General features: G+C 41.6%; 2 protein-coding genes across 3 annotated transcripts; one reads left to right on the top strand and one right to left on the bottom strand.

Annotated features, from left to right (window-relative positions):
• Positions 1-1,130: 1,130 nt before the first annotated feature.
• On the top strand, positions 1,131-10,088 carry MED4 (mediator complex subunit 4). 2 transcript variants are annotated; one of them, XM_075046213.1, is made up of 8 exons: positions 1,131-1,277; positions 3,597-3,663; positions 4,003-4,173; positions 4,556-4,613; positions 5,586-5,672; positions 6,435-6,566; positions 9,311-9,528; positions 9,671-10,088. In XM_075046213.1, the coding sequence occupies exons 1-7, from the start codon at positions 1,177-1,179 to the stop codon at positions 9,481-9,483; spliced, it is 789 nt and encodes a 262-aa protein (XP_074902314.1). In that variant the 5' UTR covers positions 1,131-1,176; the 3' UTR covers positions 9,484-9,528; positions 9,671-10,088. The 2 variants fall into 2 exon arrangements, with proteins under 2 accessions (XP_074902314.1, XP_074902313.1); XM_075046212.1 differs by having other exon boundaries at positions 9,311-10,088.
• A 1,720-nt stretch (positions 10,089-11,808) lies between these two features.
• NUDT15 (nudix hydrolase 15) lies at positions 11,809-15,275 on the bottom strand. Its single transcript, XM_075046211.1, has 3 exons — positions 14,904-15,275; positions 14,613-14,803; positions 11,809-14,140 (listed from the first exon to the last, which is right to left on the bottom strand). Exons 1-3 carry the CDS (start codon positions 15,053-15,055, stop codon positions 13,995-13,997), a joined length of 489 nt encoding a protein of 162 aa, XP_074902312.1. The 5' UTR covers positions 15,056-15,275; the 3' UTR covers positions 11,809-13,994.
• Between the last annotated feature and the right edge of the window lie 6,095 nt (positions 15,276-21,370).

Raw genomic sequence — 21,370 nt, 5'->3', positions numbered from 1 at the left:
TAAACACCAGAGGAGTCAGGGATGTTATCATTCATCTACTGCTTTCTCTAATCAGGAGAGAATAGCTTTTTGCTGGCAGGCAGGATTTGCAGCTGCCTGACAGCAGAAGGACGTGGGGTCTGGGGACTCCCTGCTCTTCTGTGGAAGTGCTTGCCCTGGTTATAAACCCTGGCCTCAGATCAGCTTTCACTCTGTTCTCCCTCATCTGCCCTCCACCCTGGCTTCTCTCTCAGTCTCTTCACATTACTGAAAGTTTCATGACTAAAAAAAAAATTCCACTGGCTTCACTGTGACCCCACCCAGAGCTAGAGGCCTGTTTACAGCACCAGCCCATATACAGCAACATCTGAAAAAAACACCCAGACCAGTATTTTTTAATTATCGCTCAAGGGCTGGCAGGATCCGGGGCACGATTTGCATCTTGTTACCTGCCCTGATCACCATGTGCAGACCTCTGTAATGGATGCAAAGCTGCCTTTCGCCTCCACAGATAGATCACTCTGCGTCGGCGTGTCAGGCAGGTCACTGCTAGCTGCGGTCACTTACAGGACAGCCAGCCCAGGGAAAAGCCCTTGTCTCTGATTTAAAGCTCGGGTGTCTTCAGCCACTTCACTTTCTTCAGCCATTAGTAAAGCAGTATTTCTTCCTCCATCTGATAAACAGCACCTAAGGGGTTTTTGGACACTGACTTAAAAAAGTTAAGACATAATTCAGTCGCAAGTCCTTTCTCTGCAGTTTGTTTTCTGTGTCTTTAGCGTACATCTGAACCTCATTTAGAGGCTCTTCTGTGGAAAGCCGGGAACTGGAAACATGTATCAACAGAACAACAAGCGCAGAACCTTGTGTAACGACCCAGCCCCAGATAGACGGCGTTTACAAACACGCATCTGGCCTCGCCGAGGCAGATGTGACCTCCTTTCCCCTCACACCCACGGCTCTCCGCTCCCACCGCCACCCTCTCCCCCGCCTCCCTCCGCTCCTCAGGGCCGCCATTTCCCCGCCTCAGCCCCTTCCCGCCCACCCCGCGCGCCGCACGGCGAAGGGCGGGGGGAGGAGGAGCGAGGCCGCTCTGCGCATGCGCCCGCCGCTACAACTCGCACCTCCGCCGCCGCCAGGGGGCGCTGCCGACTGCCCGCCGGGAGGAGGTTCTCGATCGGGTCCGCGCCCGGGATCGTGATGGCGGCGGCGGCGGCGGCGGCGACCGGGGGAGGTGGGGAACGGAGCAGCACCCGGGACCGGCTCCTGGCGGCGCTGGAGGATCTCGAACTCTTGGCAAGGTACCGCGCTCTGCCCCTACCACCGCTCCCGGTGCCCGGATGGGACGGCCCCAAGCGGCGGCGGCGGCGGGGCACGGGGGGGTGAGGTGAGGGTGCTCGGCGCTGTACGTGAGGGGACCGGCCTGACCTCACCCGCCCCGGGAGGAGAGACGAGACCGGCCCGGCCCCTTTTCCTGCTCTCCTGCCGTGCCGTCCCCAGGCCGGCTCCTGCGGGAGAGGGGTTGGTGCTGCGCCGGGGGGGGTCGGTCCGGGGTTCGGTCCGGCCCGGGGCTCCACAGCTCTCACCCCGGTAGGAAAGCATAGGCGGTGCTTTATTTCCTATTCTCAGAGCAGAAGGAGAGCTTCCTTCTTCTTCCATTTGCTTTTGTTTTTTGGCTGACACCTGCGTTTCCTGTGGAATGCACGCACCGATTTTAGGCTTTTTCTTGGTCGCTAAAAATTATGCTTATGTCAGAAATTTGCAGGTGGTGTTGCATGACTTAAGCCCTTCTGGTCATTGCCTGTATTAGTGTTAAACTCACTCAAAGTAGGCGGCAGAGCTCGTCTTTGGAGTGATATAAGTGCTCAGATACTTAAGTCAGTGCTATTGAGGCTGGACTGATAACCCTTGTCCAAGTTGTCCACCATGTTGTGGAGGCACAGCTAGGGGTGCAGTTAAACTGCTTCCTAATTATTTTCCTCCTCTCAAGGAGAGCAGAAGCTTAGGAAAAGTTTGTCAGAGGGAATAACCCATATGTTATGTGGCTATGTGGCTGCCTCACTTTGTATGATTACCACTGGTAGGACAAGGAAAATATATTGGTCAGTTGCACTTGTTGTTTCTGGTTAGGTTTTGTTTTCAGTTTTAGATTTTATTGTGACATACAGGTTGCTGGAGAACATGTGGTTTTGGGGAGGAAAAAAAAAAAAGACTTGCTCTTTATCTAAACTTTTGTTTTGTTTTGTTTTAAAATCCTGGGACTAATATTCTACCATAACGAATCCAGAGCAACCCTCAGCAGCATTTAGTGAATCTTCCTGTTGATCAGCAGAGTGTTGCAGCGCTGTGGAACTAGGCCTTTCACAGTCATGATACTGGTTTGGTGGTAGCAGCAAAATCAAGCAACGTGTCTAATCTGTAGCCTTTGTATAGTTTTGAGTCTGTGTCTATGCATTATCCAGCTAACGCAGGACAGAATTACAGCCCTCCATGACATCAGCCTTGATGGCAGTAGTTGACCTACTTACAACAGATTTTATTTGCTACTGCTCAATGTTGGTCAGGTAGAATAAAGCTTTAGTGATAATGACAAGTTTCTTTTATTCTCTAATTGGTTTAGATCAGTTTAGTGTTCAGGCGTGACCAAGAGACACAGACCAAGATTCTATTTAGAGCTTTACTGATGAGGGGCTTTTTCAGACGTTTTGAAAAGTACCTGTTTTCATTTCGAGGTTCTGGCCCCACTGCTGTCTTAGTTGTACATCCCACTGAGCAGCTTGCGCTGCATCAAGCAAAGCATCAGTACTGTTCCAAGGACAGTGTCTTCAGATAGGCAGTTACTCATGCATAGCGTTGAACTGACATCCGTAGCCTTAGAAGCCAAATAAGTTTGCTGAATTTACAGAAAACACCTGTTTGCATCTTGGTCTTGTTGCTTAGTGAGTCCCCTCTGAGGTTCTTGATGGCTTTTCAGAATAGTGGCAAAGTAAATGGGTATCTGAAAATGTGATCAAGAGGTTTGTTTGAGAAGCACTTCTAATCTAGCACCAGAATATTATTAGGTTTTTGGTATTTTTGTGTGTTTGATATACAGCTAGTATACCATTGTGGAAATACTTGTTGTTGTAAAAGTAGTTTCACAGCAAACTCTTCAGGTGTTTGAAAGCGTAGACTTAATTGCTCTAAACCCAAGTGTGAAATATGCTCTGTTGTGAAAAAAATGGAGGACAAGTAGAGAAGTAAAATAGTGAAGACAACTTTCATGCCCTCTTGCAACAAAGGCAGTAGAACACTACAAATGCGTTTCATTGTGCTGTTTCTTCTCTCAGCTTCTGCTTATGTCTTATGTAGTTTGGCAGGAGCTTAGCATGTTTCATGAGTACAAATACACATGAGCACTTCATGAGCTCAAAGAACAAAGAAGAAAATGTGCTCCAATCACGAGACTATTCACAGAATTACTCTTAGTTGAGAAATCCCTGCCAACACTTTACTATAAAATACTCAAGTCCATGAGTACTTTTGTAATGATATCAGTACTCTGCCAGTTTTGGGATGACTTGATATGATTTATGAATAATGCCCTAGAAAATTGCACAAACACAGAGTTTTCCTTTCAGGGAATTAATTGAAATTTTGGCAATTTCAAGAAACCAGAAGCTTCCACAACCGGGAGAGGAGGGCCAGGTAAGCTGACTTTCTAAACTGTATTTCTTTCCGTAAGCACAATGCTTTACTTCTATATTTTTTCTTTTTCACTTTGTCCTTGCCTATACTCAGGCTAACGGTGATGACGAGGTTTTGGTCCCACTACAAAGGCATTCTTGGTCCTCATGTTGTTGTTTGTTTGTTCATTTGTTGTGTGCTTCATAGGCTGTTTTTGTAAAGAGAAGAAGAAATTTTGTTTCATTTTTCATGCCAACAGAAATACTCCCATGGATGTCAGTTGCTCTTCTTTGCAGCACGATTGAGGGTGTGTTGTTACTCTAGCTAAATTAAAAGTTCTACAAAACTCTTGTTCAACAGATTCTGGAACTGCTGATTCAGAGAGATGGAGAGTTTCAAGAGCTAATGAAGTTGGCAGTTGATCAGGGGAAAATCCATCATGAAATGCAGCTTTTAGAAAAGGTAGTAGAAAAGAGGGATAATGATATTCAGCAGCTGCAGAAACAACTAAAAGAAGCAGAGCACATACTGGTAAGTTCATAATGATGTGTTTGCTTTTGAGCATCTGATTGTGAAAAAGGTTGTTCTAGAGAAAGTGGTGGTGTGTTAGTTTGAGAAGATTTAAATATTTAAAACATCGAAGAGCTTAGTGGTTTGGTTTGGTTTTTTTTATTTTATTTCAGTAGTCCAATACTGTTTAGTTATCATGGTATTCAGTTTTGTTTTATAGTGCTAATTTTCTTCCAAACCTACTTTATCTCTGTACATTTTGAAAATGTTCACTGAATAGTTTCTCTCTTAAAATGCAATTATATGCAAGGGTTTATTCACAGAGCCAACTTTATGCAGAAGCTTACAAATTAAACATGCATTGAAGGTTTGGTTTAGTTTGTTTGGTTTTTTTTACAACTAGGCAACAGCTGTTTATCAAGCAAAGGAAAAGCTGAAATCAATTGAAAAGGCAAGAAAAGGTGAGTATCTGTGATTGTACATACTACATAAATGCAGTTGTAAAGAAAGTTGGTAGTGAGCTCAAGTTAGGGTTATTTTTTTATTTTTTTTTTAATTCTACCATCGCATATTTCGGATGCTTTATATGTCAACATTTCCATTTCATTATGAACCTGTAATCATTTCCTCAGACTAAAGCCAGGAATGAATTCTTTTTTGTGGCAAACATATCTTTAATATTAAACTTGAATTCAAGTGTCTCAACACTCTTCTTGGACTGATAATAGTATATCTGATTACCTAAGTGTCTCATCAAATTGCCTCAGTAGGTCTACTGAGGAAAGGGAGAGAATGTTTGTGTGCATGTGCATTGCGTTTGAAAGACTGACTAGCTGGTGATACTGGTTTGTATTTGTAGCAATTCCTGCCACTCTGTGGCACTTATCAACCTAAACTGACTGTTGGGTTGGGTTTTTTTTGTGGGAGGCGTTTTCTTGGTGATTTTTACAGTGTCTTTTATCATTTTGTTATTCATCATTCATCTAAAAAATCAAGGAATTTCATAAAGTTTCTATTACTGTAATACAGGCACACATTTAGAAGGGCTGCTACACGTATGCTCTACAATTACTGAACAAACAAAAAAATTTCTTTCCTATGGAAAATTTCATAATAAAGCAGGTGCTGCAGTTTTCTTACAAATTGTGCTTGTCAAGTACACTGCTTAAGAGATAAGGTTGTGTTTTTTTTACAAGGTTGAAGAACTGTTGACATTGAAGGTGTACTGAACTCGTGGCTGTAAAATCAGTTCACTGCAAAGCTCATCCTTGCATAGTCTAAGGATCCTCTAAGCAGTCATTGCGTTTGAAGCATGCTCTTAAAGTTTGACAAAATTACATTCCCAATCTTTTAGATATTAGTGTCTGATACTCTAAAATAATTGAATGATGCAACCTCTTGAGAATATAGTAACTTTTCTTCCATTCTTCCAGGTGCCATTTCCTCTGAAGAAATAATTAAATACGCCCACAGGATCAGTGCTAGCAATGCTGTTTGTGCCCCTCTGACATGGGTACCAGGTAACCATCATGTTTATGACAATAGATTTTTTTTTTTTTTATAATAATAAAGCATGGTCAGTATCTGGTCTTATAATGCTTTTATGAAGCAGAAAACACTGGGGTTTATTAGAGTAACATTGTTTTCAGCTGTTATATGTAATATTTTCAATAAAAATAGATATCCAAAGTCCTGTAGGCTTTACGCACTTCTTCAAAAGGCTATGAAAATGCATGCTTCCATTAACTGACTGGGCTCCTCTGCTCTCCTTTGTTTGCTTTTTTCCTCTGAATGTTGGCCGCAGTTATAAGTTAGAACCAAATATGTTCAAGGCTTTGCCATGTGCTTGGTTGTGTTCCCTCCTGCCCCTTATAATATTCTTTTCGGAGGATGTTAGTAATCAGTGGAGTCCAAAGCAGAGCTTTCATTATATCAGGTTTCAATTTTGGGAACTATCCTCCTTGTCCAAAATGAGAATGTGTTTTTTCCAATTCCTGTCCTTGCTGTTTAGCTGTGAAGTAGCAGGGAGAGCAAAGATATCTTCTAAACATGTTTTGTTTTGTGTTTTAATGTGCTTTTTCTGCCAAGTTTGAATGAACAAAGTAAAACTAAGTGAAAGACACAGACTTAGATTTTGACAAAACAGGTATGATGCTCATTGGTGATCCAAGCAATCAGCGTATGGGGTTTTTTGGTCAGGAAGCTAGACACTGAAGAAGTAGTTAATGTCTGCAAGACAATTATTAAATATTTAAAAACGTTCCTTTGCTTTTTTCTTACAGGGGACCCACGTAGGCCATATCCTACAGATCTGGAAATGAGGAGTGGTCTCTTGGGTCAGATGAACAACCCATCCACCAATGGAGTTAATGGACACTTACCAGGGGATGCACTTGCAGCAGGCAGACTGCCAGGTAAGAGAAATTCAGTTTTGTTTCGCTTTTCTTTATTCCTTGTACAGTCATAGCAATTACACATTTCCCTTAGCAAAGGCAAGTCAGAGTTAAAATAATGAAAATTACAGCTAACATTGTTCCTTAGCAGTGAAGGTCTAGTAAATAAAGTTAACAATTAGAAATTGCATAATTTTATGTCATTTCATGCTAAATCATACTGCAGACACTACAACCAAGTCAATATAAACAAAACTCACTTAGTTACCTTCCAATTTGCTTCTTTTAAATTGCTATAAATTAAGGGATGTTAAATCATATTATAAAGAAGTATTTTAAAAGAAAACTTTTCTTAGCAGTGATCACAAAGTATGGAATTGTGAAAGATGTATTTTGAAGAAAAGAGGTTTATTGTCATCCCCTATCTTCCTTTAAGTCTACGCTCTATGTAGCAAGACTGTTTGCTTCGAAGTGTTGGGTTGAAAAGATATTGCAAAGGACAGCTGGTGCGGTACTAAGTACCTTGAGTGTAGGAATTGAGCTTTAATCCCTTAATTACTTAGAGAAATAGGCATTTCCATTGACTTTAGTAGGATTCATTCATTCATGCTAAAATAGAATTTAGCAGTAAATTACAGTAACTGAATCAGGAATTCAGTGGTTCTGTGCCTGTGCAGCATTAATCTACCACGGTTAGACTAAATTCTGGAAAAATTCTTAGTTTGGATTCATAGATCTGTAACAGTTCTTCCCTGTCTGTTGAGCCACTTGCAGGTGTTATGGAAAGCTTGTTGTCAAAAATATACTGAATATGTTAAAAAACCCTGTATCACGACTCCACTGGAGATATAGTAAACTTGGGTTTTGTGTTTCCAATCATGTGTCTAATCCTATTGTCCCCTCTTAGGAAGTGACCTGAAGTTCTGCATCATCTTGCTTTCTAAACCTCTGGCCTTGAATAAAATGGGTCAGTGAGCTGAATAGGAGTGGGACCCTGACATAGCATCTGTCCATAGCAACCCAGTAGGGAAGTGCTGAGTGTGGCCCCACTCCTTAGGACTTTTCCTTGAGAAGCTGGAAAATGTGGGATTTAAACTCCTCAAGTAAAAGTTGTTAATTGAATCTGGGTCTCCTATGTCAGGGGAAATCCTCTGATTACTAGACTGTCAGGTAAGAGGGAAAGTTCACCTAAACTTCATTTAAAATAAAGTAGAAGCTGCCCCAGCATTTTTTGTAGGGATCCTGAATCTGTTGGTGTGTGGAGGCATGTCTTGAGAATGCTAATTATGGCATCTAGTCCTTCTAGAGACTTCTGCGGAGAGATGTCCAGTTAGTGAGTCCTTACTGAGTCTGCAAGCCAGCCACTGGGCTGCTTGGTAGCTTCAAAACTTTGAGGCTGCTTAGCACACATGTTCAACCTGGTTTCATAGTGGACTGGTTCCAGCACTGAAGCATGGCCACAGGATGTAAAACACTGGCTTACATTCTCAGCTGGTTCAAATAAAGTTAGTTAACTTTACCACAGCTGGGATGAGGCCACATGGTACTATGGCTGGTCTTTATAAAGCCGGCACAGAACTGGCATAAAGGCTGCATTAAGTCCTTGCATCTGCTGGTGGGTCAGATTTGTACAGCCGGGTAATGCATCTGGTATTAGGGGACTGTGGCTGTAGTTGGTAAGTGGAATCTCGGGTGACTGCAGACCGAAAGATCAGAAGCTGCTATGTGTGTGGAATCTCTGTGCTTCTGAGTTAGGCAGTGCCTGCGTGAGAGTAAATGTGTCATATGTGACCCCCTGCTTAGACAGTGCCCTCTCTTTCTGTACTCGCAGTCCCATGTGGTGGGCTTTTGTTTGCTTCTGACTCTGCCTAATTATTTTTAATTCTCGCTGTAAGTGGGAGATAGCTGGTTTCTTCTATGGGATAGACTTAGCTACAGTGCCCGGTAATAAGTGGAGAAGAACTCACAGCAGTAGGAGCATAAATTAAAAGGGAGCAGAAATGGCATATAGATGAGTACTGCAGCTTTGAAATGGGAGCCATTTTGGGGCAGGGAAGCAAGAGACTAGGAAATGTTGTGTGTGGGGGCTAGGTTGGTAGGGAGTACAGTGTGGGGTGGCTTTGGAAGGAGAAGAGAAGACATGGTGAGAGCTGAGAGGAGTCAGAGGCAACTGAGGGTGACCTGGCTGGGGTACAGTGGGGCATTCCCACCTCTCGGGTATCTCTGTCTGTGGCCCTGGTTTTGTAGTAGGGCGCTCTTCTCCTTTGCACTTGATGCACCATATTTGCTGTTGGAAAAACTGTAACCAAGGTGTTGCAACCAAATTTGGATAAAACCTTTTACTCTGAATTTCTATGGTCTACCTTAAGTATTTTCTTTGATCTAATGTTTTCATCTATTTTTGCATACTGACAGAAGGTGACTGTTTTCATTACTGCCAGTGGTTGTGAATGTAAAGTCAGTTCAAACTGTGCTTTGAAGGTGAAAAGCTCTGTATGAATATATACTGTTTTGAAGTGGAGTGATGAGAGATCAAGAGCCACCTACATAAATGGGCCTCTCTGGCAGAGTAGGCTTTTATGGTGATAATATGGCTCTATCATGAGATTTTTTCCAGCTGTTACTGGAGGGTTTCATATGTCCAAAATTCAGGAAGGATTTTAAGATTTGTTTTAATTTTAAATTGGAGTTCTGGTTGAGTTGTCTTGTTGAATTTGTTGATAGACAAAGCTGATGTTTTGATTGATTATGCCCCTTTTTTCCAGACGTGCTCGCTCCTCAGTATCCTTGGCAGTCAAGTGATATGTCAATGAACATGCTACCTCCTAATCATAGTAATGACTTCATGTTAGAGCCTCCAGGACACAATAAAGAGAATGAAGATGATGTAGAAGTCATGTCAACAGACTCATCGAGCAGCAGCAGTGACTCAGACTAGGTACAGGAGGAACAGTATCCCTAGTAGACCTTTCCTGTGGTGAAGGTAGGTTGGACGCTGTTCATCACAAACTGCAATACCCTTTTGTTACGCTGGCGGCCCTGTGTAGGGAGAAGAAAACAGCTGGCTCAGAAATAGGGTGGCATTTAAAACTGTGGACTTCAGAATTTTTTTTTTTTCCCATTAGATGTTCAAGTAAAATGACTGGGAGCTTTCTGCTGGAGGAGAGATGTCAAATTTCCAGTGATGATGTAAATGTGTGAATGTGTATGTTTGCAAGAGATGCGTGTGTGTGTATATATATATATTTACTATACATTAGATGACAAAAGTTCCTGGGAAAAAAGGTGTAAGGGGAATCCCCTTGTATGTTTGTTAGTAACTTTACTCTTTTGATGATAGCCTTTTCTATGGCACAGAAATAAGACATGAAATTTGTAATTTTAATATCTTTGTTACTGCCTAAATCCACATTCTTGATCATCTTGTGTGCGCCAAGAATAAAAATATGGCAATAAGGTGTAAAAAAAAAAGTTTGTAATTATTGTAATATATAATGAATGATTTGTCATAAATAAACTCAGCTTTGATGTAACTTTGTTTCATTTTGCAACCTTAAATCGTAGATGAGTTATTGTGTAACTTCAATACTCAGCGCATTTTATCCCAGTATGTGGTTGAACTCTGATTGATTTTCAGAAGTTTTCCCCATTGCAGAATGCCAAGTCAGTATTAGAAGCAGCTGAGGAGTCAGGAACTGAAAGTCTGTCCTTTTCAGCTGAGCTTTATCAGGTGCATGCTGATTAACTGGGCAGATGCTGAGGCAGTGATGCGGAGTGCCCACTTACAAGGCTTCACCAATACTTGGGTTAAGCATCCCAGGACCATGGAGATGACACGCTTTTGGGCACGCTGCAGGTTCGGCTCCTTTCAGTTCAAAGTGCTCACAGACTTTTCTATTCTTGCCACCTATAATTTTTTTCTGTTCTTTGAACCTGCTAATTTGCTTACTTCAGCAGTTGCATTTCCTGCCTCAGTTACAATGTTCTTTCATCTTCCCAAAGGCACTTTCCTTTCCTTGTTCTGTTTTGCTTAAGGAGTCATTTTATGACAGCTACTTTTCTCTTTAGTTTTCTGATTTGATCAGAGGGTTACTTATGTGAACTGTTGCTCGTGGCAGTTTCAGGTTTCTGCCCTGCAATGAGGAGTCCTGAAACACAGATCATAATTCTCTCCACTTCTCTGTTTTGTAGATTCCTTGCAGGAAGTATCTGATAAATCAGGTCCTTCCTCATTTGCTCAGACAATCTTTCAAATACTGCTGTCAGTAACACTGCCACATATTACCAACATATGTACAAGTCCCATAACGATGTAGAAAGGAGAAGGACACATAATACAGGGCAGTGGTTTATGTTTTAAAAGAGAAATGGGGAATTTGGCTTTGTTTCGGCTGTTCCTTTTGGAAGTATTTTCAGAGTTATTAAAACGTTACCTCTATTTTGCAGTCTAAATTTATTCATATACATATATATTTTAACCTTTATTCAGTATCAGCTTTTCCTCTTTGGTGTTTACTCCTAATGTCTTTATAGAGAACTCTTATTTCCTCTTTAATTAATGCTAATCCCAATACACCTGGCCTCTCTCAATCATCCTAGTTAACCTTGCCTATGTCTGTTCTAGTTCACATTGTTTTTTCTTAAATGTGCGATTGGAATCATCCACAATACTGCAAAATGCAGTTTCTTAATGCTTTGTACCACAGGATTAGTATTTTCTTCCCTAAATGACCCTCCCTTAACACATTTTATGACATGGCCACAGCTCACTAGTCTCTTTTGTCTGCTCATTTATAAGGACATTCTTTTCTTGGAATGAAATACAAATAGAGATAATTAATAGTCATGGAAAGTGTAATGTACAGTCTACCCAAAAGTCTTACCTGGGTATATCATGTGATTCACTAACTGAAATATTGTGGAGGTGGGTGATTGTTTCCAGACATAAACAAGAGTGAACAGAAGCAATGACCGCTTCTTTTTCTGGGTTGTTGGGTAGTCTTTTAAAGGATTAAATGGGACCAATGTGTTACACCTAAGAAACCAGTAAGACGACAGCTCTGCGCATTGTTCACTTAGCATAAAATCAGACTCTGAGTATAAGATGCATCTTAACCTTTTTTTCTTTTTTTTTCACATCGGTCCTCCAAACTATATACTGTTCAGGAGTATTTTTCTCAATGCTGGATAACTATAATGCCATTTGAGGTGAATTTTGTCTGTTACAAGCAATTTAGAAAACCACGAAGTTTTAACTGTGTGTTTTGTTATTCAGTGGCTTAGAAGCGTACATAATAGATTTTTCTTTTTAGCAACAGTACCAAAAATCAAAGTAAACATAATGTTTAGTTGAAAGGACGGAGTCTTAGCAGCTAAAAACTACTGAGAATCAAACTTTCGGCGGAGGAAGTGTAAATGCATGATACATACAAAACAAGTTATTTAAGTTAGGGATTGCAGACAGCTGATCGCAGTAATGCACTGCAGTCATTTCATCAGTCCACTCAAAAAGGATACAGAAACCCTGACATACAGAGGTATTGTTTGTGTACTCATTTCAGTAACTACTTGTATATTTACAACAGATAGACTGAATGTAAGCATTAATGGTAACAAAGTATTTATTGCATGACAAACCATTTCACAGTGACTTCAGTTTTCCCATCAGGAGCTAGATGCCTTCTAAAATTTAAAATTCCACTAACTCATTTTAGTAACTTTTTTCTTTTTTCATTATTCTTTGGGACAGATGGGCAGGACATCTGTCAACTCTTCCTACAGCCTCTTTGTTGACAGCTGAATGGAATAATTTTCAGTGTACATGAAGTTGCATTCAGGAAGAAAATATCCACTTTTGAACAGAGGAAAAAAATAGCTTTCTACAAAGATACAGCAGTAGAGGAATTTTCAGTGATATTTCTCATTTCAAAACTGCTTTATAACATTATCTTCTTTCTTCACTTCAGAGAAAGAATATCTGTCCTAAGGGAAGTTGTGCTTAGTTCATGCTTCAAATTCTAAGCAGGAGGCTTGCCATCATCAGTAGCATCCTTATAATACCTCGTATCACTGTCTGCTTCTCAGCAAAAAGAGCCATCTCCATTTAAGAAAATGTATATGCAAAGTAAGGAAGAGCTTTAAACCCTTCAAGCACATTCCTTTTAAGAACTGACAAGTCAATTCATAATTTCAGACAATTTTAATCTTTCAGTATTGTGCTTATGTTTTATTAAAAAGAAATTAAAGGTTTATCTCAGAACATCTTGGACAATGGGTATATCTAAAGGGAACAGACAAAAACTGTGTTCTAAAAGAACTCTGAAGAGAAAAAAAAAAAAAAAGAGCCAAGCAGTGATTTTTTTTTAAAAGTCATATCCCACAATTAATTGCTGATGTCCTAATGACTACAGCTGCAAAAGAATTGAATTTGGTTACAGATTCTAGAAAAATGAAAAATATAAACTCATTGGTTTTGTATTTATCTTTGTGTACCGTGATTCGTTCACTACCACTTCAATCATTTAGTCACATCAAACAGAAAATTAACCATTTGTCAAATCCCAAAAGCTGTTATCTGTGCCGTTTCATACTGACAACCCTCTTTAGCCAAAAAGTGACTGTGTGCTATAGAGCTACACCTAGAAATGAGATTAGTTTGTACAACATTATTTGTGTCAGCCTAGTAGAACATGGTAGGCACCTCTCCATTAAACTATTAAGAGTTTAGTAACATGATTGGGGATTAAGATCAGCTGCAGAGATCTGAAATGCTTCTGCAGATAAATTCTAAGGTAAGTGAGGCTGCAAACAGAATGCCATAATGAAATGGGGTGGCAAGAAGGGTTGGGGAATTTTCATTCCCTGCAACAAGGCACCGCAACCTTTTTCATGTCTGTAATACCTTGATTTTCAAGTATGTGCTACTATCTGCGGGAGAACAAGGTGTTGTCTGTAAAATGTGACTTTTGTTCATGACGGTATCTTAATTGAAGCTATGAGACAAGGCTAAATTTAAAAATTGGTCCAAGATTTATAATTACAGGAAAGCAGCATGACACACAAAGTAGTTTTCTACAGAAAGCAGGACAGGGGTTTGAACAAATCAGTTTCTCTGGGGCCTGATGCTGCAACCGTTTCCAAGTGAGCGAGCTTCTCTGCCTAGTTCTGACTTCCAAAGGGCTATTCATCTATATGACGATTAACCAGGTAAAACAGTCTTGAGTTTTCTATAAAAGGTGACATTAACTGTTAATCACTAGAGCTAGAAGTAGCTCTGGAACAAGAAAACCGTCATGTGAAATAAGGTAAAGAAACATCTGGCATCTTTCTGGCTTTGGGAAGGGTAATATTTTCACGTGGGCAGAGTGAGCATGATATATCCTTTCCTCTTTTACTGCCCCCAAAAAGCAGGTCAGTCCTTTAGTTTGTTACGTCACGTACGGTTAGTTTTCATGCTAGTTGGTGACTTCCCGTGTACCCCTTTAGATGATCGAGCTCTTCTGTGAAGGGATTGTAACCTTGCTCTCTCAAACAGCGTAAGGCCCAGAACAGTTGATCTGCTGGAGGAAATTCATCCCATTTAACCCATTCCCAACCTGCAGGAGAAAAGAAAAAGCCAGAGTAGAAAATGAATCGCATCACAATTCTGCCTCTGCCAGGCTGGATGGTTTGTGTAGAATGAATCGCGTCACAATGCAGCCTCTGCCAGGCTGGACGGCTTCTGCAGAAATTGCCAACGCAAACGCAAGTTCTCCGTTGCGTACACGGTTATTTTAAATTTATTATTTTCCTCACGTTAAGCCTTGACCCTACTGGAGAGGAGAGTTTCCTCAGACTTAGGGAAGAAACGTACTCGCAGCCGCTCCCTGGCCTCACGACGTCAGAAGCGTGTGGCCATATGGGGAAATCTAAAATAAAATCGGGCTAAAACGGGCTCCAAAGCTTATTTTTCGGATAGGACCGAGTGAAGAGAGCAGCCGCCCCCGCGCCATCTCGGTGCTGAGGCACCTGAGGCGCGGCGCGGCCCCGCCCCCTCCCGCGCGCCCGGCCCCGCCCCTCCCGCCTCACCCTCGTTCTTCTCGGGCTCGCGGTTGCGGGGCTCCGCCCCCGGCTCCGCCTCGCCCTTCATCAGGACGGTGACGTAGTGGTAGCGGGCGGCGGCGCAGACCGAGTTGACGGTGGAGGCGAAGCGGACGTGACGCAGCCGCAGCGCCGCCTCCTCCAGCGTTTCCCGCGCGGCGCACGCCGCCAGGCTCTCCCTGCGGGCGGGAAGGCAATGGCCGCCTCAGGGGAGGGCGGCCGCCTCTCCCCGGTTAGCGGGGGAATGCGTGTGTGTGAGGGGGGTCTGGGGGCTCCTACCCGAACTCCAGGTGGCCTCCGGGGAGCTGGTAGGTGCCGGCCCCCAGCGGGCCTTTCCTCTTGCCCAGGAGGACGCAGTTGGGGTGCGTGGGGCTGGTGACGACCACCCCCACACCGATCCCGGGCCGCGGGGGCTGCGGCCTCTCCGCCATGACAGCCGTGGGCCCGCGGGATCCTCTCAGGGCCAGGGGGGCGGGGGCGGCTCCTCCTCCCGGTTTTAGGGAGGCGGTTCGGGGCGAGGCCTGGGGCGGGCGGTGAGAGGGACCTTGGCTTTCCGTTTTGGAATGGAGTGCGTTTGGGGTTTGGGATTTTTTTTCCTTTTTTTTTTTTTTTTTGAGGGGGTGCTACCGTAAAGCCCGTCGAAGAAACTCCCTAAGACTCGTTTTGGAGTTTTAGAAAGGAGACATTCTTTATTGCAGCGCTGGGTGCACCTAGCGTGCATACCGCAGCTTCAGCACAAACAGGTTATATAGAATAACTAATTGCATATTAATCGGATTAGTACACATAAAAATGATTATAACTGATTATCATACTGCTGCCTACATCCGATCATGCACAATGAAGGATCCATTTGAGTCGAAGGGCTGGTTTTGTGACCACCAACCCATTTGAAGCTCTCGTTGGCTGTCCTTGAAGTCTTTATTCTCATCCTTGTTCTTTGATCTTGAAGCGTAACGTAGTTTCAATCACATGTGGTCAGTTTCAACACTGTTCTCATCTAGTGTACAGGAACATCTCCTCATAAGACCAAAGAACTGCAAAACTTGGGAGTAACTACCTCTACTAGTTAATTGCTTGGCTATACTTTTGTCTATTGTTTCAATCATAGTGTTAGTATAAGATTTCTAATAATTATTTACCAAATCTCACTTTTACAGTCACCTAGCAGCAAACCAGTTTCCACAGCTGGTACAAAATATTAAAACCATCAAAATATTTAGACATACCATACAGAATGTATGGAAATATGCTATCGGGAGGCCTCTGAATGCCAAGGGACTGGTGAGGTGACTGAGAATTGAAAAAGCATTTGTGTAAATGAGGGGCACCTAAAACCAAACAAGCTGTGTAACTCCACTTCGTGGCAGTCAGGGTGCCAGTTGGTCTCTGCAGATTTGTTCAGAACTTGAAAAGTGGCCCTTCTTAGGTTGGCCCACAGTTTCAGCTGGGTGGGGAGTCTGACTCTGAGATTATTAAAAAAAACCCTACAAACTCAGGTAAGCGGAGCTCCAGAGGCAGAATAACAGTTCCTGACTGATAAAGAACTGTAATGTTTGTCAGCTTTTCCCCTTCCCCAGTCTATTGATCACAACAGAGATAAGAAGTACTGTTCTTTGCAGGACTTTCAAAGAGCTCTTTTTTGTAAGGTTTTAAAATACTTGTGTACAGATGTTTTTATGTACTTAGGAAGGTCACAGGGCCACAATGGCTGAAGATAAATCACTGCTTTTTGTGGGATTAGTTCTCTTGAGTTCAGTTGCCTGAACTGGCTCAGTACGGCATCAGATGAGTCCCAGTGCTGGCATGAAGGAAATGTCAGGAGTGTATGGCTGGGCGTGCTGGAAGCAAGCCTGCCCTTTGACAGTAGTTGGCTGTGCTGTTTAGCTGTAATGTCAGCCCACGCCCTGAGTTACTGACATTGGTAAACAAAAACATAATAATCTTGGGTGAATTGCCAAGCTAACTGACTTTCTGTAAATCAAGCTCATTCATTTATATCTGTCCTCCAGTACAGCTGGAGTATCCTAATCTCCAGATTAAACATCGGTCAGTTATGTCACTTCTGTATTTACATTTTAAGATGACAGTGATCTTACAAAAGTTTTATCAAAGACTCCTCCTCACCCACTAAGCCCATTCTGGTCCAGTATATTAAAACACCACAAGGCTGTTTATCTGACGAATGAAAACATTCTACTTTTTGTGTACGCCATCTTCCTGTACCTTATACCAAATGGCACTTACAAACAAGTCTGAGGGTGGCCCGCTGTCATTCTACTATCTTTTTAAAAACAAAAAAATATACCATCATTGTGCTTGTTAGAATGGTAGAAGGATACAATTTCTTACAAATAGGTAAAATACATGAAGATAATTATGTAGAATAAAAAACCTATTCATATTTCTTATAAACAATAGTTGTCAGTAGGCTAAGATTTTCCCTCCATCATGCTATTGATTGCAACAAGGATGTGAAGCTCTTTTTTGGCAAGGTTTTGAAATCTGCTTTTATACAGATGTTTGTATTTAATTGTTTCAATTTTTTCATCTTAACGTTTGTGGTCATTAACAAAGAATACTGTATGAAAATAAAACACATTTTGTTGACTGAATCTGTTCTGATCGGTTTCACTTTAGGATTTATTTAGGACATGGGGCAGGCACTCAGGTTTTGCACAGATTATGAAGTAAATACAGGCCACTATTTCTGAGTTTGATAGTGAACAGACATCCACTGAAGAAAAGAGATGAGAATAAGCCAAGAATGAGAAATCAAAAATGCATCTTCTATTATAGTAGTATGTTGAAAAGCTTGCAAGGTTATGATTTATATGCTGTTGTAAACTTGTTCATTAATATGTCATCTGACAAAGTACTTTTGTGACATAAACGGCTAAACCGATGTATTTAAACTAGCGTGCGTCCAGGCTGCTGTTGAAAGAGAGGCACCTACTTCTCAGGCCCAAGCACAGCCAGACCCAATACACGCTGTTAACTGAAGTGGCTGTGCAGTGAACTGGACGAATGAACTGATCTGGCTCCAAAAAAAAAAAAAAATTTTTTTTTTTTTTTTTTGAATTTGTTTTCTAGCGTGCTGTGGGCAGCACAGGGAGTGGATGGGACAGAGTTAGGTCAGACTGAACAGCACGAAGCCAAACCTAGCTCAGCAAACTGGGAAAAAGATGATTTTTTCAGCAGGATGGCTTCTCTGATATGATTTATAGCTCAGGTACATGAGTGATTGAATTGGCACAAGGGAGGCAGCGAGTGTGAGCAGCTGGGAACAAGAATGGTGGGACTAACCATGTTAGTGACAGGCCAGATTTATGTCAGATTAAAATGACAACACAGCCGTTCCTTAAGAACGCACATAGAGAAATCAGGTCAGAAAAGCACACAGTGTACAAAAGCTGCTTGAAAAGCAGCTACCCAACCAGAAAACATCCATCTTCCTGAGAATCTCATGGACGTGGTTCCCTGGCTGTGGAATTTACTACATATTCACATTCGCTTAGCAGAAGTACAAACTAGAAGATGTAAGGATTATGTTTAAATATTTTACATTGTAAAGCTGGCATTCAGAAGCTGGGTGGAATGTGACAGCAGTGCATGGCATCAAAATCCTGCCAGCAGGCTGACTGAAACATGAGCTTGGAAGATGTATGGATTTTCCCTCACTTGGCATTCGAGCAGCTGGTTGTTACCCTCACCCCTAATACTGAAAATTTAAAATTTAACATTGTTAACTGTTTCCTCGCTTGTATTTTAGCAGAAATATTTCTGTAACACCTCATGCTTCCATTAAATCACCAAGTCTCTTACCGTAAATCACTCCTGGCTGTAATGTTACCACTTGATAGAAATTAGTACCAGAAACTAGGGAATGTATGATATGTTGTTTTTATGTTGAAATGTAAATAAACTCTGGTCACATGTACATAATAAAATCCTGCAATGCTTTTTTTTTTTTTAAGTAAATCAGTGATAATCTGCCGCAATTTCAGTTGGATGGAAAGTGCATCTCTACTGTGCAGAGAGCTGAACCTCACCTAAAAAAGCAGTGCCAGAACTCCTTTGATTTGGGAGCTGAAGCGAATCTCCTGGAACAGAGTGTTAAGGTGAGAGTGGCAGAGCACTAGAGGAGGTTGCTTGGAGAGGCTGTGGAATCTCCATCCTTGGAGAGACTGAAAACCTGACTGGACACAGCCCAGAGTGACCTGCTGGGAGCTGGCCCTGCTTTGAGCTAGGGCTGGCCTGAGGGGAAGAGGAGGGCCTGAAGCAGATGGTCTTCAGAGACCCCTTCCAACCTAAACTGTTCCATGATTCTGTTCAGGCAGCTGGTAAGATTGCTCCTTAGAAGCTCCCATACTTGGTATTTGCAAAAATACAGGAATTTATTAAAAGGTCTGCACCTTTTGGTTTAAATAATGATTTTACTTTTTAATTTGATTGAAGCAAGTAGCTCCTAACACTGATAGGAGCAGCTACGCTAATTTGAAGACCATTCACCTCCTTAAAGCCAAGAAAGGATGACAAAGCTTCTAAGATCACAGGGGCCTGGATCAGTTAAGTCCTTTGGGGCCTCCTGGGACATACAGTGCTACAGAAATATGAACATGTGTGGATGATTTTTATTTCTTTTGGAGATAACGGGTATAGTTGAAGTCGCTTAGCAGTTTCTAATTCCTTGGGTTTAGTTTTTGCAAGTTTACTAAACTAAACCATAAATATTAATCCCGTAAATTTCTAGCATGTCATCTTTGTGCATCAACTTTTGGGGGTAACTTCAGCAAAGCCAATTCAGTTATTTCTAGGAGATATATTGGGGATATACAATTTGGGTTTGCGAACAAAAAAGCCTTTCAGGAGGAAAAACGCTTGATGGTCAAAGGATGAAAATGGGTTCAAATTAGTGTCAGTAAATCCACACGCCATTTGTGCACAGAGCTTTTTAAAGGCTTCCTGTTACTACCTGAGTATTTCACCTCACATGGCATATTCCAGTCCCTTCAGCTAAAATTTACCCACTTACTTTTCCTTGAGATGCTGTCAGTTAGAACTGGGAGGTAGTTTTGCCTCACAGCTGAGAAATCAGGACTATCTGCCCTTGTCATATGCAGTATCAGCAAGGGAGTTAAGTCACCAGAAATGAGTGTTCAGTCAAAAACTGCTCACATAGTCAATAAAGGTGAGACATGATCTAATAAGCTGCCATGCGCTGCCTCTGAGATGTGGTGATGGCAAAAGAGTATCTAGTTTCCATGTTTCCGGGTGAAAATCCTGGTCTTTTTGCCACAGTCAGATGCTACACACTCTTCTGTAAGACAGGAGCTCTTGTCCCTTCTCTGCAGGGCTGTTTATTGATACTCAGCTTTAGTTTAGTCATGTGCCAGAGTCTTTTCCATGAGGATGGCCAGCCAGCTTTCTGCAGCTGCAGTTCTGCGTTGACCAGGTAAATATAGCTAGAGCATCACTATGCCACTTTTAACATTAGGAAAGGTGGTAATTAGGAGACATTGACAATCCACAGCTTCCTCCCATGGGATAGCATAATTCCATGATTGATATTTTTCCTTTTTTTCTCCTCAAGCTTAGTGTCTGAAAAAAACGTATGAAATTGCACTGAAGATACACATTTTACTAATAAGGGTACAAAGATTTACACTTGTAAGTGCCAATGCAAATTTTACCTACACATCTAATTTGTTGGCTTTTTTTTAATATGGCAGTCCAAATGTAAAAAGTAGCTGCTTTAGACAAAACAAGGACAGAAACCAAATTTTTGGGGGGTTGCCTTTTCCATTTAGACTCAATCACTAAATTGTCCTGATTCAACAGAAATAAATGCTGCCACGCTTACAAAGCTGAGTCTTGCATGAAGTTGGTAGCTGTATCTTCTACTAGGATATTGTGCAATAAGCACTGTGGAGATTTTAGATAAAACAGGATTCTCCAGTGGAGTCTGGTTCTACAACAGTAAAGCAGACTTTGCTCTTTGCTCTCACATAACTTAAGAGAACCCAGATCCTTGCAAGATATGTCTGAATATTTTATATATTCCTATCATTACTTGCGTAAAACATCACAGTGTAGCTGACAGGAGTTATTTCCTATTCAGTAGCTTGTCACACAGTTTGTTAAGCCAAGATGCACTACCACTTGTAAAAATGTGTTGTCTTTTGATCCCTAAATCCATGCCTTTTTTCCCCCCTTCTATACATGTGGCAAACAGCTCTTGTGATCTTTAGATTTTTGAGAATATTTCTATGCTGCTTTAGTTTGCCTTCTTAAAATTTGAGATTTTTTCACTTAATTTCCTTGATATTAGTTCTTTGCAATTGCAAATATGCTTTCATACTGATAACTAATATTAATTGCGTGTCAAATAATTTCTCTTTCCCTTCAGTTTTTAACAGATTCGAAATTTTGTATGTCTCCATCTAGAATTTCCCGAAGTCCACAAAATATATTTTAATAGTAATAAAGAAAAATGAAAGAATATGGGTGAGAAAACAGTTTTTGCTCCGACTCCTTAAAAAAACCACTAAGAAGTAATACCTTCCAGTTTTAGTACTTGTGCAGGTCCTCTGTAATAATGCCTTGCACTGATTCTTAGCTGCAGATAGACAGTTTACTTTAGGATGAACAATAAGCTGTGGAATGTTGACCCTGAGCTCTGTACCTCTGATCTGATTTCCAAAGTTGAGATAGGATTCAGACCTAAAGATGTAGTCAGTGCATTA

This window comes from Buteo buteo, chromosome 14, assembly GCF_964188355.1.
Source record: "Buteo buteo chromosome 14, bButBut1.hap1.1, whole genome shotgun sequence".
NCBI lineage: Eukaryota > Metazoa > Chordata > Aves > Accipitriformes > Accipitridae > Buteo > Buteo buteo.
Note: the sequence above shows the minus strand (reverse complement) of the source record. Positions and strands in the feature narration are given on the sequence as shown.

What these genes read in the sequence shown, in the direction of transcription:
- MED4 (XM_075046213.1), top strand. Translation starts at nt 1,177, where the DNA reads ATGGCGGCGGCGGCGGCGGCGGCGACCGGGGGAGGTGGGGAACGGAGC. An exon ending in GATCTCGAACTCTTGGCAAG is followed by an intron (nt 1,278 to 3,596) that starts GTACCGCGCTCT and finishes TTTTCCTTTCAG; the next exon opens with GGAATTAATTGAAATTTTGG. An exon ending in CCCTCTGACATGGGTACCAG is followed by an intron (nt 5,673 to 6,434) that starts GTAACCATCATG and finishes TTTTTCTTACAG; the next exon opens with GGGACCCACGTAGGCCATAT.
- NUDT15 (XM_075046211.1), bottom strand. Translation starts at nt 15,055, where the DNA reads ATGGCGGAGAGGCCGCAGCCCCCGCGGCCCGGGATCGGTGTGGGGGTG. An exon ending in GGAGGCCACCTGGAGTTCGG is followed by an intron (nt 14,804 to 14,903) that starts GTAGGAGCCCCC and finishes TCCCGCCCGCAG; the next exon opens with GGAGAGCCTGGCGGCGTGCG. An exon ending in CGAGCCCGAGAAGAACGAGG is followed by an intron (nt 14,141 to 14,612) that starts GTGAGGCGGGAG and finishes TTTCTCCTGCAG; the next exon opens with GTTGGGAATGGGTTAAATGG.